General features: G+C 37.0%; 1 protein-coding gene across 1 annotated transcript in view; it reads right to left on the bottom strand.

Annotated features, from left to right (window-relative positions):
- Positions 1-3,997: 3,997 nt before the first annotated feature.
- Positions 3,998-15,472, bottom strand: part of LOC144440712 (angiotensin-converting enzyme 2-like) — a 12,932-nt gene continuing 1,457 nt past the window's right edge. The window contains exons 2-13 of the mRNA XM_078130096.1: positions 13,748-13,909; positions 12,967-13,060; positions 12,465-12,608; positions 11,404-11,610; positions 10,779-10,876; positions 9,990-10,162; positions 8,660-8,883; positions 7,665-7,809; positions 7,210-7,308; positions 6,476-6,598; positions 5,514-5,737; positions 3,998-4,080 (exon numbers count right to left, since the gene is read on the bottom strand). Coding sequence (XP_077986222.1) covers positions 3,998-4,080; positions 5,514-5,737; positions 6,476-6,598; positions 7,210-7,308; positions 7,665-7,809; positions 8,660-8,883; positions 9,990-10,162; positions 10,779-10,876; positions 11,404-11,610; positions 12,465-12,608; positions 12,967-13,060; positions 13,748-13,909 — 1,776 coding nt within the window. The remainder of the gene's footprint in view (positions 4,081-5,513; positions 5,738-6,475; positions 6,599-7,209; positions 7,309-7,664; positions 7,810-8,659; positions 8,884-9,989; positions 10,163-10,778; positions 10,877-11,403; positions 11,611-12,464; positions 12,609-12,966; positions 13,061-13,747; positions 13,910-15,472) is intronic.

The raw sequence follows: 15,472 nt of genomic DNA, 5'->3' as shown, positions 1-15,472 counted from the left end.
GGTATTGGCGTGAATAGAAAGGGTTAAAATAACATGATATTGCTATTATAGTTACCTTACAATTATGAAGCAAGAATCAATGAAATGACTTTTTAAGCTGCTTGCGTTCATCACCTGATCACACACGGCTTTTTAATTAAAAAATGTGTAAGTTAGGTTATTTTACTTTTGTGTGTTTTTTTTTCATGGAGTTGGTCGTTTGATGCTAGGTTATCACATTTGTCCAATACCGTCCACGTATGATAAATACTCTTTGCAAAGGTAAATTGAGTCTATTCTATGTTTAGAGATAGATTGTCAATAATATAACAGATATATGTATATGTCATTTGACCCCTTAATATATTCATACATACATACATACATACATGCATACATACATACATACATACATACATACATACATACATACATACACACACACACACACACACACACACAAACACACACATACATACATACATACATACATACATACATACATACATACATACATACATACATACATACATACATACATACATAGCTATATAGCTATAGCTATATACAGTTATATGACCACCTCTCATGGAGGAGGGGTCCCTTGGGGAGGAGGCTCCCCTAGAAGCTTTGGAGGTATTTTACTCTTGGTTGCAATTGTTAGACAGATTCATTGTGTACTAGAAATAAACTTTTTAAAAACTCAAATAACATTGCATTGCAGTATATGTTCAGAGCACCTGATGGTTGTGTGATCGGGAGGGATAGAGTTGACGAGTTTCTTTACTTTTCAGACTGTCCATAGTCTTGAATTAATTTCTCAAGTTTAAAAGACAGTACCATCTAAGAGATTAGCAATTGACATTTATACATAGGATAACAATACCCAAGAAAATCTTAATAACATCATGACTGATGAGTAAAAGGTAGTGTATCTGAATGTTGCTTGGCTATGTGCATCTAACACATCTGGGGAGGGGATCCTAGGGGTCTCCCTTTGGAAGCTCTGGGTTTTTTTTCTCTATTAAGGCATTTTTTAGGTCATTCATAACCCTTTATTAGGTAATAATTTATAGCTTCGTAAAACTAAATGTAGTGCGGGTTTTAATAGTATTGTACAGTACATGTACAGTAACTAGTACGGTAGGTAATATCTGGATATGTAGATAAGCAGTGTTTCAACGTCACTCTTGGATAAAGAACGCAATTAAATAATGAGGATAAGAACAAATACCAGAGTTCAGACAAGGTTATACCATTATATAAATGAATCCATCACAGTCGAAGGAAGTGACTCCTCAATTTTTTTTCAAAATAGGATGACAACCCCACTTACGGGGCGACTCCCTACTATTGCACCCCCATCCCCACCGATGAAATTGAGCAGTCCATAAGATGTGAAAGGGTATATCATACGAGTATTAATATCAACGTCTTTCCAATTGAGCGTCAAATGTAACAAGGCCATTCACGTTTCCGTTTTTCTATAATACAGTGGTTGTTGAGTATATGAGTGATCAAGAGACATAATCAGATGGAATTAACGTCAGTAGAAGAATATATAATCAGTCAAGAATAATTCCCCTGAGGAAAGATAGAGGGATTAACGTGAACGCCTATCGAGCTAATAATTGGGTTTGTGTTGGCCTGCGACGTACGTGTCCGTACATGGCGATATAGCGGCAGTAGCATCGCGCAGAAAGTAAACATGTTGGTGTGGGTTTTTTTTTCGGAATATATGTTATAATCTTGCATCTAGCCTCTTTTCGTCTGAAGTATATGTACGCCATGACCACTTTCACTTATTATGTCGCGATCGGATGAACATACATACATACATACATACATACATACATACATACATACATACATACATACATACATACATACATGCATGCATACATGCATACATGCATTCATACATACATACATACATACATACCTACATACATACATACATACATACATACATGCATGCATGCATGCATGCATGCATACATACATACATACATACATACATACATACATACATACATACATGTATACATACATGCATACATGCATACATGCATGTTCAATAAAAAATAACTGATATATCAATGATAATGACAATGGAACTGACCATATACTCACAGCAAGTCTTCGTCCTTCATTGCCAATGTCACATACTTTTTATGTTGCTTTCTCGAGGAAATTGAGAAATTGTATCCTATCTCTGTTCGAAGTGGCTCCGTGTGTACTATGAAAGTGGCGATGTACACAAGGCAGACACGGGAACAGTAGTAGCAGTCCACTTACTCACGGCAAAGTGGGTAATAGTATTTGTGTCTGTGTATACATAATACATATATGATGGCGGCGTACACAGATGGATCGCTTCAGTAAGCTTATTAAATGCTTTAGACGGGAAGTTGAAATTAGCTATTAGAAGGTCGATTGTTGCTTCACCTGCAAAAGGTAAATATACGTTCGCTTTCAAAACTGTTTCCAGTACACGTGAACACTTTGAAATCCACAAGTCAACTCTGGCGGATGCGCGAGTTCCGTGTTTTGAATCTCCAAATGCTCACGTTGTCATGGCAATGAATACCTCGATATATATGTATATACTAGTCTAGTACCCGTACAAGAAGAGGAGATCTCCGGATGTCAACGCTAATTATGTTTACGCCAGAGATGAGTTTTTCGCATACAGTAAAAAACAAAATTACATTTTCTCTAAGAAATGGCAAATTTTATTAATATCAAGAGGAAATCGCTGTAATATTTTTAGTAGAGCTGATTAGCAATCAATCATTATGAAAATGTAAACATCCTGGAACATTCATATTTTTTTTATAATTTGTTTATTCAGTTCCAAATACAAAGCTCTTCATGTTAGTTGTGGCGGCGATTCTCGAGAAATTTTTGCCTTGTAACGTCACCATCGTTGACAGACAGTGAGATGATGCAGTTGATTTGCATAATCTCAGGGGGGGGGGTGCGGTACTTAGAAAAAAGTGTAAAGCATCAGTCTAAGGTTACTATAATATTACCACTGTCCTCTTGGGCAAAACAAATATATTTTTTTCATCCCGAGTTTCAACGTTTGGCATCGTTACTCGAATTGTTGTTCATGGACTCCAATTCATAGAGTTAAACAATTTTGGAAGAGTATTTATTCCAAAGTTTCGCTGACGTCTCGTCAGTAATTGTTATTGATGTGTTTACAAAGAGCTGTCGTCACGTCTATACACTATAAACAACACACACAGCTATCACAGGAATCCCAACCTGAATTGTGGATACTAAAAACTACCAAACTACGCTTCCTGACAAAAATACTACAGCGGATGGAGCATTTCATTAGTGTGATTCGTCATTTATTTGTCGAAATAAAAAATAACATCTATCGTCCAATCAGACAAAACAAAAAAAAGTAAAATGTATCGCAAGTTTAATTCAAAAATGCTTAACAGAAAATGTGTCTGCCAAATCCGTAATCAGTCTGCCAACGTCACGACATTCCTTCATCTGATCCTCGGCCGGTGTGGATATCAGGAATAAGTTGACGTATTTATCTATCAATTTGTGTCTTGTTTATCAAGTACTTTCATAGCAATCGTAATTAAAATTCAAAATTTGAAATTTTCATGTGTAAATTATACGATATAAAAGTCGACCACTGTTATTATCATAATTTTTAATTATTTACAAATTTCAGATAAAAAACACAATTATCCGTATAAAAATGTTGTCATAGCAACATTTGAATGTGGTAAAAATTTGTCTCATCGAAAAACATGGATTGGAAAAATTTAAAAAGTGTAAGCTACAACAGAGGGTATGCCAGTGACGTCATCATTGACTAATATATTTCTAAAATTGAACACATCAGTACACTTTGAAGGTAACAGTTAACAGACTTCAGGCACAACTGAATTCCTACACTTCGGGTGAAATTATGGATATTTGTAACTCTAGACGAGATAAAAAGGATTCGCTGTTGTAGTTGGTTTGGATTTGACCTCTGACCTCTCTACATCACGAGAACTGCAAATGTTAGACCAATGAATGTCACCAACTTTGAGGCAATAGTAGTGAAACCAGCATCAGCAGGTTCTGATGGATAAAGAAAAATAATAATGTATTCTTAATATCGTATAATTATAGGGAAGTAGTACATTTATCATGCATGTATGTATGTATGTATGTATGTATGTATGTGTGTGTATGTATGTATGTATGTATGTATGTATGTATGTATGTATGTATGTAGGTATGTATGTATGTATGTATGTATGTTTGTTTGTTTATTGAAGCATTCACGTAAAGGTATTGGTGTTACGTAAGCACAAATATATATCTATAAACGTGTTGATCCATTTATCTATATATTCATTTGTTGACCTTTATTTTGTCTATCTATTATCTCCCTGTCTTCTGAATGACGTCCAATCGTCCATGCTATCCAACATAGCATTTATTTCACGAGATGTATTTCATGGACTACTTACTGAGAAAGTGTTCAAACACGCAACGTTAGGGGAAAATATCAAGGAAAAAGTTTTAGACAAATGAAATTTGCGAAAAATGAGAATATTTTAGAACTTAATATTTTAGAACTTAATGTATTTAATTTAGTAAAACTACATCTCTGAAAGTAATATGTGATATACTGAGCAGTAGAATAAAATACGCCCTCACCACCTTCAACGACTGATAAAATACAGAAATTGAGAAGATACTACACAAAGTTTCAGAATATAAAGTGATAGTTGTTTTCACATCCTTAATAAATAATCACGTGCAGGTAAAAACAAGTTTTGCTATAGTACACAATTTTTAGGATCATGTCTTAGACGTCCACAGACGGATAATAAATCGCTACCCGTGGGCGGCAACTTGTTGTTGTTTCAATTTAGACATAGCGTAGACGAATGTTGCTTTGGAATCAAATCAACTTTCAGTGTATAAGTAAGAGATTTATGCATCTACAAAATGAAGATTGGAAAAAAATCAATGCTAATTCAATTTTAATGGAACTATCATTTTACAACTACATTAGCCATTTATATCATGCATGTAATTTTATTCATCAGCAAACAAAATGCCATTATATGACAGCCATTCTTGTATGCGTAGCTAACAATTCACAGTTACACGTTCAAAGTCAAATGCATGTATTTGATGTCAACAATTATACACAGCAATGTTGACAATGACATCACCGTTGACTTATGACGTTTATAAATGGTCATGTTGTTTGAGGACTTACGACCTTGGAGAACCAGCTATTATACAATCTAAAAGTATGGTTGTAACATGTTGAGATAATTTATTGCACTAGGTATTAACACACTCACATTAGGGTAACATTTCGGTGTTTACGCTATCTTGATTGCATCATCACGCACTTGTGTGATGCACTGCATTGAACAACAATAGTTTTAGTTGTGTTGATTGTCTGAAGGTAACTGAAAGCTGGTTGTCCGCAGTTATAATCAGTCCATGACTTCAACTTGTCACATTGTTTGCTTAAGCTATAGCACTACCTGCAGGGTCAGTTGGTGTAACGTCATCTGCATATGGTCTCCATGTACAGTCACGATCCCATCCAAGTTCTCCAAAAAGATCGTTGTCAGCAATTTGTGTGTTGAGCCATTCATCCAAAGGTTTGAAATATTCCACAAATGCTCTGGATTCCATTTTGTCTGTGCCAGCAATAGCCATCATGGCTTCCGGCCAGGGTTTACTTTTACCAAGCCGTAACATGTCACTGGAAAAAAATAGCAAAATTTAATGTAATCGAAAGTGGTTCTTTCTTCGATCATTTTCACAATTCGTCTATCTTCCTCACCCCCCTCCCTCTCTCTCTCTCTCTCTCTCTCTCTCTCTCTCTCTCTCTCTCTCTCTCTCTCTCTCTCTCTCTCTCTCTCTCCCTCCTCCCTCCCCCCCCCTCTCTCTCTCTCTCTCTCTCTCTCTCTCTCTCTCTCTCTCTCTCTCTCTCTCTCTCTCTCTCTCTCTCTCTCTCTCTCTCTCTCTCTCTCTCTCTCTCTCTCTCTCTCTCTCTCTCTCTCTCTCTCTCTCTCTCTCTCTCTCTCTCTGAAGTATTGTTCAGTTGGTAATTCAACTTTTCCATGTAGTGTTTTATATGCCATGGTTAGCCTGGAACACTTTCGCCTGTTTTCTAAGGGTTTCGATATGACGCTCCCTTAGCATTGCTGTAACATTGTCTGTTTTGGTGTAGTGTTTAAGAACAAAGCGGGCAACCCGTCTTTGAACAATTTCGTCCATTCTCCGATCTACCCATCCATCCACCCATCCATCCATCCATCCATCCACCCATCCATCTACCTACCTACCTACCTGTCTATCTATAACTAATCAGCTCTACGAGAAAGCTTTTGATACAAAATATCTAAATTTCTGAAAGTCAAAACAAAAATGCGAAAATAGGTAAATTAATACATTTGAAGACAACCATATAGAAATCCTATATTGTTTTAATACTTACCCAAGTACTTGACCAGCTTCAGTAGAGTTATAAAAATCACATTTGTACAATTCTCCTTCCCATCCCTTGGCAGCACACAAGGCTTCATAGAATTGAAACTGGATAAATGTACGGGAATAGTATCTGAAAAGACATGGGACAAATAAACGGGTATTTTGCGCTGACGCCCTCAACGACGGTTTTTCAGAATAGTTGTCAAACTTAACTAATGCCAAAAAAATAAATAAATAAAGGGATTTGTTTCTCGTATTCGCGAGTGTCATCTAAAAATCATGCGCGTCATACGTTTTTATTTCATTTTCCCGTTTTTGCTAACATCTACTTTCCATATCGATGGTCAAACCAAACAGTTTGAGAAGTACAGATGAGAGGCTGTAAAACAAACAGTTTACAATGCATGTAGTTTACTTTCAGAGTTCAATAAATGTTATTATAATGTACGGCTAGACCGACTTGGCCAATCAGAGGCCTTGGTTGGTTATATGAAGACATAACCCACTCTTTCTTAGAGATGTGGCCTATATATCCGTTTGAGCCAATCACGCCGTAGTATAAAGTAAGACAGACAACTCGTTCGGTAGGGTCATGTGCCAAAAAACGCATTGACTATCTATTAATTAATCGTTCAGGGCAGCTTCAGTGGTAACATCATGTATGTGATAGTGTAATGGTTGATGAGTCAGTATGCTTCCCCTACCAACCGTAAACGTTTGCGGTACAGTTGATTGCATTACCTTAAAAATGAATAATCGTTAGCCACGTGGTACAGTGCAGTGGGGTCCAAGTCCTGTTCAGTTCGTGGAGCTGGTTCAACCACACCAAGTATATTATGCCTTAAGAATTAAAAAATAACATATTACACACATTTTGACAACATTTCACTTTGTTTAGTGGCACGAGGTATATCATAGCACACCCATACCATAATAATTGTTTTCAATCACAACTATGTAAATATAAAAAAGACAAGTAGACCGACCATTTCTCTTCCCTTCTATTTTCTAAAGTGATAAACCATTTTCCCGCCTTTCAACGCACTTTTTTCCTCTGCACATCACAGACAAATAAGTACTTATCTGTGGTACGTTACAAATCATGGCACATTCTTATTATTATTTATCTCAACAATCATTTGAAATAAGTAATATATCGTCTCACAAACCTTTTTACCAACGTCTAGTTTACTTACTTCAATTCCCAAAACTTTTCTGTCCATTTTTCATTGGGTATATTTTCACGGAACACTTCCCATCGCCATTTCTCCAGACCGATGCTGAACGGTAAAGTTGCAACCATAGTCAGTGCCTGCTTCATTAAGAAGTTGATGTCGGATTCTAATAAAGAGATGAGAAAAAGACAGAGGGGAGGATAAAAATGATGGGAAAAGGAAAATAGAGGAGGAGAGAAAGCAGGAAAGAAAGCGGACGAGGAGAATATGGGGAACGATTTTCAGAAAGAAGGAGGGGAAACAGAGACGGAAAGAGAGAAATTCCAAGTTTATTCATTTGTAGCTGTGGGAGCTGTTATGTTGTTGTCTTCTAACTTCGTGGTTCTATATCTATCCCAAACTCTTATTTAGCTCTAGGAGTTTTTCACCACTTGATGCCCCAGGATGAATACGCCTTAGTAAATGCTGAATGACCATATTAACAACAGGACACGTCATGCCAGTAGCGATCCATCACCCATAGACAGACACTTTTGACGGGTTACTTCATTCAAATGGCTATGTTTACGACCTAACTTCATTTTCTAGTCTGATGGATGTCACGTACACATGGACAGTTGATATTAACGCTCAGAAGTTCTCGATGGTAATTTCAAATTAAGAACTGATTTTGATGCTGACAAACTTCTCTTACCCAGCGTTGGTGTAGGATCGCTAGATTTGAAATCCGACGGCATATCTCTAGACTTACAGATTATATATTCAGTCTGAAATCATATTGACACTTTGGCTAAGTTATTTTTTAAGAATTTTCCGTTTTCGTGGTTTTGAAAGAAAATCTGACAGAGCTAAATCGTATTTTCTAAAGGAAAAAGTTTTGATCAAAGTATGGAAATTTAAAATTAGTTTCAGAATATGACACAAATAAAATTTCATAGAAAATAAAATATTTTGAAGACTTTACGCAAATAGAAAATAAATATGCAAGTGATTGTGTATAGTGTCTTCCTTCCTACCGTAGTCGTCAGGTAGTTCATCTAATAAATTCACGTCGTACAAGTGTTGTGGTGTTGCTGCTGACAGAGCGATAAGTTCACCGACCGCTTCGTGAAATCCTTCATTAGCGCCATCACGGAAAGACACAGGTAACTCCTTGTATTGTAGATCGTATTGGATATGGCCCATTTCATGGTGAAGTGTCATCATATCGTCCATGTTGACACCAGAACACATCCTGATCCTGGTTTTCAGAAGAAAAAAAATTACCCAAAAACATTTTATTGGGGTGCAATTTTCAAAGGAGGGGAGGGGGTCAAGAATAAATTGTGACCTTCTCCCGATTTCTAAAAAGTAGACATCATTCTCTTTCCTTTCTCTATAATATAAGCCTCCCCTGCTCAAATATTTCAGAGATATGGGTTACAAATACTGTAAGACGTGGAAAGAAACACGGGTCTCAGAATAAATGGTAAGGACTTGACCCCGTTCCTGCCCATCCTGCCACCACATTGAAAATATGAAAGGCATTCGTTGTTTCTCATAACTATCGCCACAGTGAATTTGTGTGAGGAAATGCTTTAATTAATTCTTGTGTTTCGATCTAAATGGCAGAGCTGCTGGCCAGAACTCAATGATAGTGGGCGCAATGTCAACACTGTTAGACATAGATAATAATCCCCAACTGTACACTATCACCAATATACATGTATCTTAATTACCACACTGTTCCCCTGCCATCCGGTGACACCTCACCTCTCCCCATGATGCCACAACTAACAATGGATTCACTGCATGGTTGTCAGCAGTAATAAGACTGGTATGTTCTAAAATTATTGTACAATAGTGGCAGTGGTTGGATATTGCAATGGTGGGATCATGTCAAACTCACAAAATAATGCTAAGTTAGATAATAGGAACCTAAGTAAACTGTGACCCCCCCCCCTATTTTATTTTCTAAAATATAGTCCCCCCGAATCACTTTGTAAAATATGACCCTCTAACTATTCCTGCTTTACTTTAATTACTGAAGGCTCCCTTGGTTGGCAAGGTAATGATATAGCACGGTTGCTAGGCGTTCTCATAAAGCCAATTAGGTGAAATGCGAGTGGCATAAAGGTACACTGTAAAGTTAAAAAGAGGATGAACAAAAATAAGAACCACGTACACATAGAAGAATGACTAGGTTACCAATGTTAATACTGACTGATAGACAGACGAACGGTCGGTCGGACGGACGGACAGACAGACAGACAGACAGACAGACAGACAGACAGACAGACAGACAGACAGACAGACAGACAGACAATATCCAGTGCTGTCGCCTCGGGTTTTTGAAAAAAGTTTTACCTAAAATCTATTTTGTTTGTGAAATCCCAAGCTGTTGCATGACATTCAACTTGTCTACCATCATCTGGTCTTGTCAGCATAGACTCATCCCAGAATTCCTGAGGAGCTGGTATTAATCCCATGGAAACGAAGAAGTCATCGGCTAATTCAGTCATTTTCACAGGTGTGTAACCCTATAAAAAGCAGAAAATACATTTTGTTTACGAAATGAACATTTCTCTGCCAAACAGAACAGACGATTCTCGTTCAACTGACTTTGCTTTTCCAGCTCAAGCTGTTTATTTTCATGTGACGTGTAGCAAAAAGTCGTCAACTTTGTTTCTGTTACTTATAACATTTGTTATAATTTCCCTCCCCCTTAACCCAACCCCAACCCAACCCAAACCCCGTATCCCTAAAAGTACTCACACTATCAAAAGTAACGACCAGAAATATAGGTGCGCGTAGAATGACAATGTTGGGATTCCTTGGCATCATATCTAGACATGATATCGGAAATTACTAATAACCTAATAGTATGTACTAAGCACGTAAATCTTAGGATGGAGAACCTCGGCTGATATGATCTCGGCTTTTCAACAACCACGCTTCGGTGTTTTGATGTGCCGATCGTCGGGTGGACCAAAGTTCCCTCGAACGAAAATGCAAGGCTGTCTTTGTATAAAGGTCCCCGAACACACCGACGTAAAATCTGGCGCCCGGTGAATTTATCATTTCGAAACTACTAAACCTACTAAAATGCATCATATAAACAGTAAAGTGACAAACTTAATGTCATATTCACATTACCTGCTCTATCAGGGCATCTGTGACGTCAACATTGGCTGCATCTGGATATGGCACCACAAGACTGTACAGATTGGTCCAAAAGCGCCCCCACATGTCACCTGAAGAAATGATCATGATAGATGTTTCAGATTGACTTCTGACAAATGTCAGAATCTGTTAAGTAATTGTCAATTTCATTCTGACAATACCTTATGCTTATTTGATTCAATCATATAGCACAATTCAATATTTGTACGCCCCCTGAATTTCTGATCAAACTGAGTAATGGGAATCAACAAATTAATTTTTTGTCCTTCTTTTGGGTTTTATTTTTTGGGAAGGGCTCGCATTCTAATTTTTTTTATAGAATAATATACTTAAAATAAACCTTTTAGCTAGAGAGAGGGTCACAGACAGACAGACAGACATACAGACAGACAGACAGACAGACAGACAGACAGACAGACAGACAGACAGACAGACAGATAAAGACAACAGGCAGACGGACGGACGGACAGACAGACAGACAGACAGACAAAGACAACAGCCAGATGAACGGACAGACAGAGACAGACAGACAGACAGACAGACAGACAGACAGACAGACAGACAGACAGACAGACAGACAGACAGACAGACAGCTTACCTAGCACGTTGGCTGGAAGGCATCCTCTATCCCTGTTTATTTTATCTCCATAGACATCTTTCAACCTGTAACGTACATATGTATGTAGTTTTTCATAGAGTGGTAATATGTCCATGTACATCTGCCACATGTCTGCTTCTAAATCTTCGTCTTCTTCCATATCGTTCTCGTAGTTTGCTCTCCAATAAGCACCGTAATCGTCGTAACCTGGATAACAATATACAAATGTATATGTAGTTTCTGCTAGTACTACAGTGGTTGTCAGATTCATCATACCAATTTATTTCTTTACAGTTATTGTCATAGCATGAGAAATCCAGGCGCTAAGGTAGCATGATACCTAGATATATAGCTAGGTACACACTTTGTCACTTTGATACCAGTTTTGTCGGATGCGGAGTCACTACATGAATCAAGTTACAAGTCCGGAAGAAACCATTTCATGTAGAGGTTGTACATTTTGAGTACAGTAGGCTTATTGACGTTTCTCATTTCTTAGGATCAAATGGATGACAAAGCACCCTTATAATTCGACATTTAAAGCAAAACCCATGTACCATGAAGCAGCTACATCTATTAAAGTGAAAGTAAAACATTTTACACAGCAGGACAGGCAGTCTGCCAGATTCAGTGGCAACATTGGTTTCAAAACAAAAAAAGTGTCTTGTACCAAACTGTGTGGGGAGTAATTTATCAGGCAAATTTACCATGTTTCGTGTTCTAGTCCTTTAAATGTTACAATTTCATATAGTTTGTTAAATCATCAAAATATAAACCACTTCAAATAGATCTATCTGTATCTACATATAAGGAATCCTACACCACTTTTCATTGAGTAGGTAAGCTTCGATGATCTTCGATATGAACAGTATAAGATGTGGTGCGAGTGTTTACGTTACTTTGTCTTTGGTGTTTAATAGCAGGGTACAGTGTCCAGAAATTATTGCCGTTCTTCGACTTTATAAGGCAATTTTCGGAATCGCAATCTGAAACTTACGCAAAACGATCGCGAATATAAGTGTAACACGAGTTATGTACAAGCAAATGTAAAACGCACTTACCATTTAGATCGGCTGCTTTGTTTTTGTAAGTCACATAGTCGACGTACTGGTTACGCATTTTTCTACCCGAGTCATCTCTCCAGTGTTGCCAAACCCACAGACGTTCAGTGTAGTTAACAGAATTCGCCATAATGCTGGTTAGCTCTGTGGGTATAATACGAATACGAATATAAACGCCTGTTCTCATAACACAGAGGAGTTCCTATCATCATTAAATATCGAGATTGCTATTAAGATTGGTAAAATTCCGTAAATCGTTCACTCTGACAGCCAGAATGGATTCAAAGAAGCTACCAGAATAGGCTTTCATTGAAAGGTTTCTGTATAGACTCATCAGTATGGACATGGCAAATCAGCGTGCACCCTTCTAAATAACCGACGGCAGAGTTGTTATTTCACATATGCGATCTAAACTAAAGCAGGGAAAATATCAAAAATACTACAGAAAAAGGAATTTCATACGTTTTATGGGAAATTAATATGATTTTGACATTTCACTCACCTGGATCTTGTAAGTAACATTTATTGTCATCCCAAGGAAAGCACACCTCTCCCAAGGCGTAAGTTAAACTCATGTTAGACAAAACATTCTGTAACTGTGTCAACAAACAAAATATGAAAACATACATGGAGGTAGAAAAAGCGGCAAGGAACACCACGTTAGGTTGTTTTCACACCGTTATCTACCTGCATTATTAGTATAAATACAATATAAAATCCATTAAAATTTTTACATTAAATCCCACTATTGTGTTAGGTATGAATTTATAATAACCATAAGATATGGTTATGCGTCTGTTTGTACAGTGCCACTTGGGGGCACTAGTTGTTCATCCGGGTTTCGTCCTAAAACCAACCCGAAAAACTCACTTCTGAAAATTTGCAAATCTCTACACCAAAGGAGAACGAAATGGTGTCCCCAGCTTGCTTTCTTGTGTATATGGAAATTAACCTGGAATCAAGTCGTGATGTGAATTTGCTCAGACTCGTTTTACCCCTACCACGCCTGGCATTCTTCCATGCTACGATTCTCCGCAATGATGAATGTTGTAAAGCTGAACCTTCCTACTAGTTAGTTCTAATTAGTGACACGTGGGGACGCTATTGATATCATCTCATAACGGGAAAATGTAAAAATCCAATGAAAGTTTGTGCCTGTTTTCTGACCGTAGTTACATTAAGCAATATGATATATGCATCTTGGTACATTTTCATTCCTACATTATATTTTGACTATTAATAAGTACAGTCACGCATTTTTTAACGGTCAAAGGTTAACCTACTTTATCAAAATCATCTGATTCTAAAATTGAGTCCCCTATATCGGTGAGGAATCCCAGTTCTCTGGCCACTGAGTCGCTATAAAATTCCAAATCGTCCATAAAATACGACGCGTTGTGATATGCTTCATTGGCAAAGGCTGCATACTTCACACCTTCAGCTTGCTGTAAAAATATCATATAATGTGCATTAAGAATACAGACACATTTAGGGTCAAATATAACATTCATGAATATTCATGTTCTGCTATTACATATGCATGTCTGTTGCTTACTCCCATGAAGCAATGCGTGTCCATGACTAAGACAATATCGGCCACGTCAATATCAGGAGAATACACATTTTACCAACTGCATAGTAGAAATTTGGAACAATTTGCCTCACTCAGTACAAACATGGTAGTTACTGTACCATCGATTCATTGTTTTGAACAGTGCTTTTGGAGAGGGCAAGCCATTAAATATGATTACAAAGCCAAATTACAGAACACATACAAGCCATTTTTCAAAGGAACTGTCAACACTTGTGAAGCCTGCACCCGGTAAATACCTAAGTTAACTTAAGTAAGTATGGACTTCCATCTAGAACACTGAATGGGAAACAAATTTCAACTCAGTGTTTTGTGGTAATCCATCGCGAAAAATGTATGTGATGTGAGATCGTGAAATGACTTTCCAGAAAACAAAATATATGAAATTATCTTTATATTTCCTTAACTAGTGTTCCTCTTTAATTCAAACTGGCGAGCACAACTCGTTCACGTGTCGGAAACATCGTTTTATTTATGTCTAGAGTTATCAGAAGAGAAATGTTCAAATACAGATAAATAAATTACAAAATAAATGACGTAGGCATTAAAGTGAAACAGTATTTATGAATGTTTGGATATTGCGGCCTTGGATCCTAAGAACATTTGCCATTATTTAAGGTGGAGCACTAGCCTCTGTCAACAGACACTGAACACACAAATACAACGATATTTTTTATGTTGTTAATGCGCATGCACAAACGCATATACTCTCAGACCACTTTAGAAAATGGCGGTCTGAGATCGAATATTGACCTTTGTCATGTAGTCAAGTGTTTTAAAGACTTTAAAATTTTTAATCTACAGATTCAGCAGAGTCAAAATTGAATTGTACATATATGAAGGTTTAACGTGTTGTATTATATATTATTTTTCATTTAAAACATACAAATCGAAACATTGAGGTTAAAGACTTCCTGCACGAAAAAAGTGTTAATTTTGAATTAGAAGAAGGAGATGTCTTGAGTAAATAAACACTTGATTAAGTTATGGATTATGTACCGATAAGACGTTTTGTAGCAATTTCTGTGACCTTCAAATTACGTGTCTAGAAAACCGGTCTCCCCCTATAAAACTTTGTTTTTCAAATATACATGCAAATATTTAAAACTATGGCGTTTTATTCCATGAAGGAACTTGTGTTATTTAGTCTATGACAAGATTGTTTGTAATAGTCAAAGAAATAAGCAAAATATAGTATGAGCAAACAAGCTTATGTTGTTGTTGGGTTGGAGTTTTTTTATCAGATACGGTTAGTCTATGATAACAGGTCCGATTATAATTTTGTATCATGGCCATTATTCTCTGAGGTTGATAATCTAAAAACGGATTTTTTTTTAAAACAGCAATGACAATTACTCCTCACGCAATTATTTTGCACCTTGAGGTTGCCAAAACTCTCACGACAGAAACATTAATT

The sequence above is a fragment of the Glandiceps talaboti genome, chromosome 10, assembly GCF_964340395.1.
Source record: "Glandiceps talaboti chromosome 10, keGlaTala1.1, whole genome shotgun sequence".
NCBI lineage: Eukaryota > Metazoa > Hemichordata > Enteropneusta > Spengelidae > Glandiceps > Glandiceps talaboti.
This window is presented reverse-complemented; position numbering and strand designations above follow the sequence as displayed.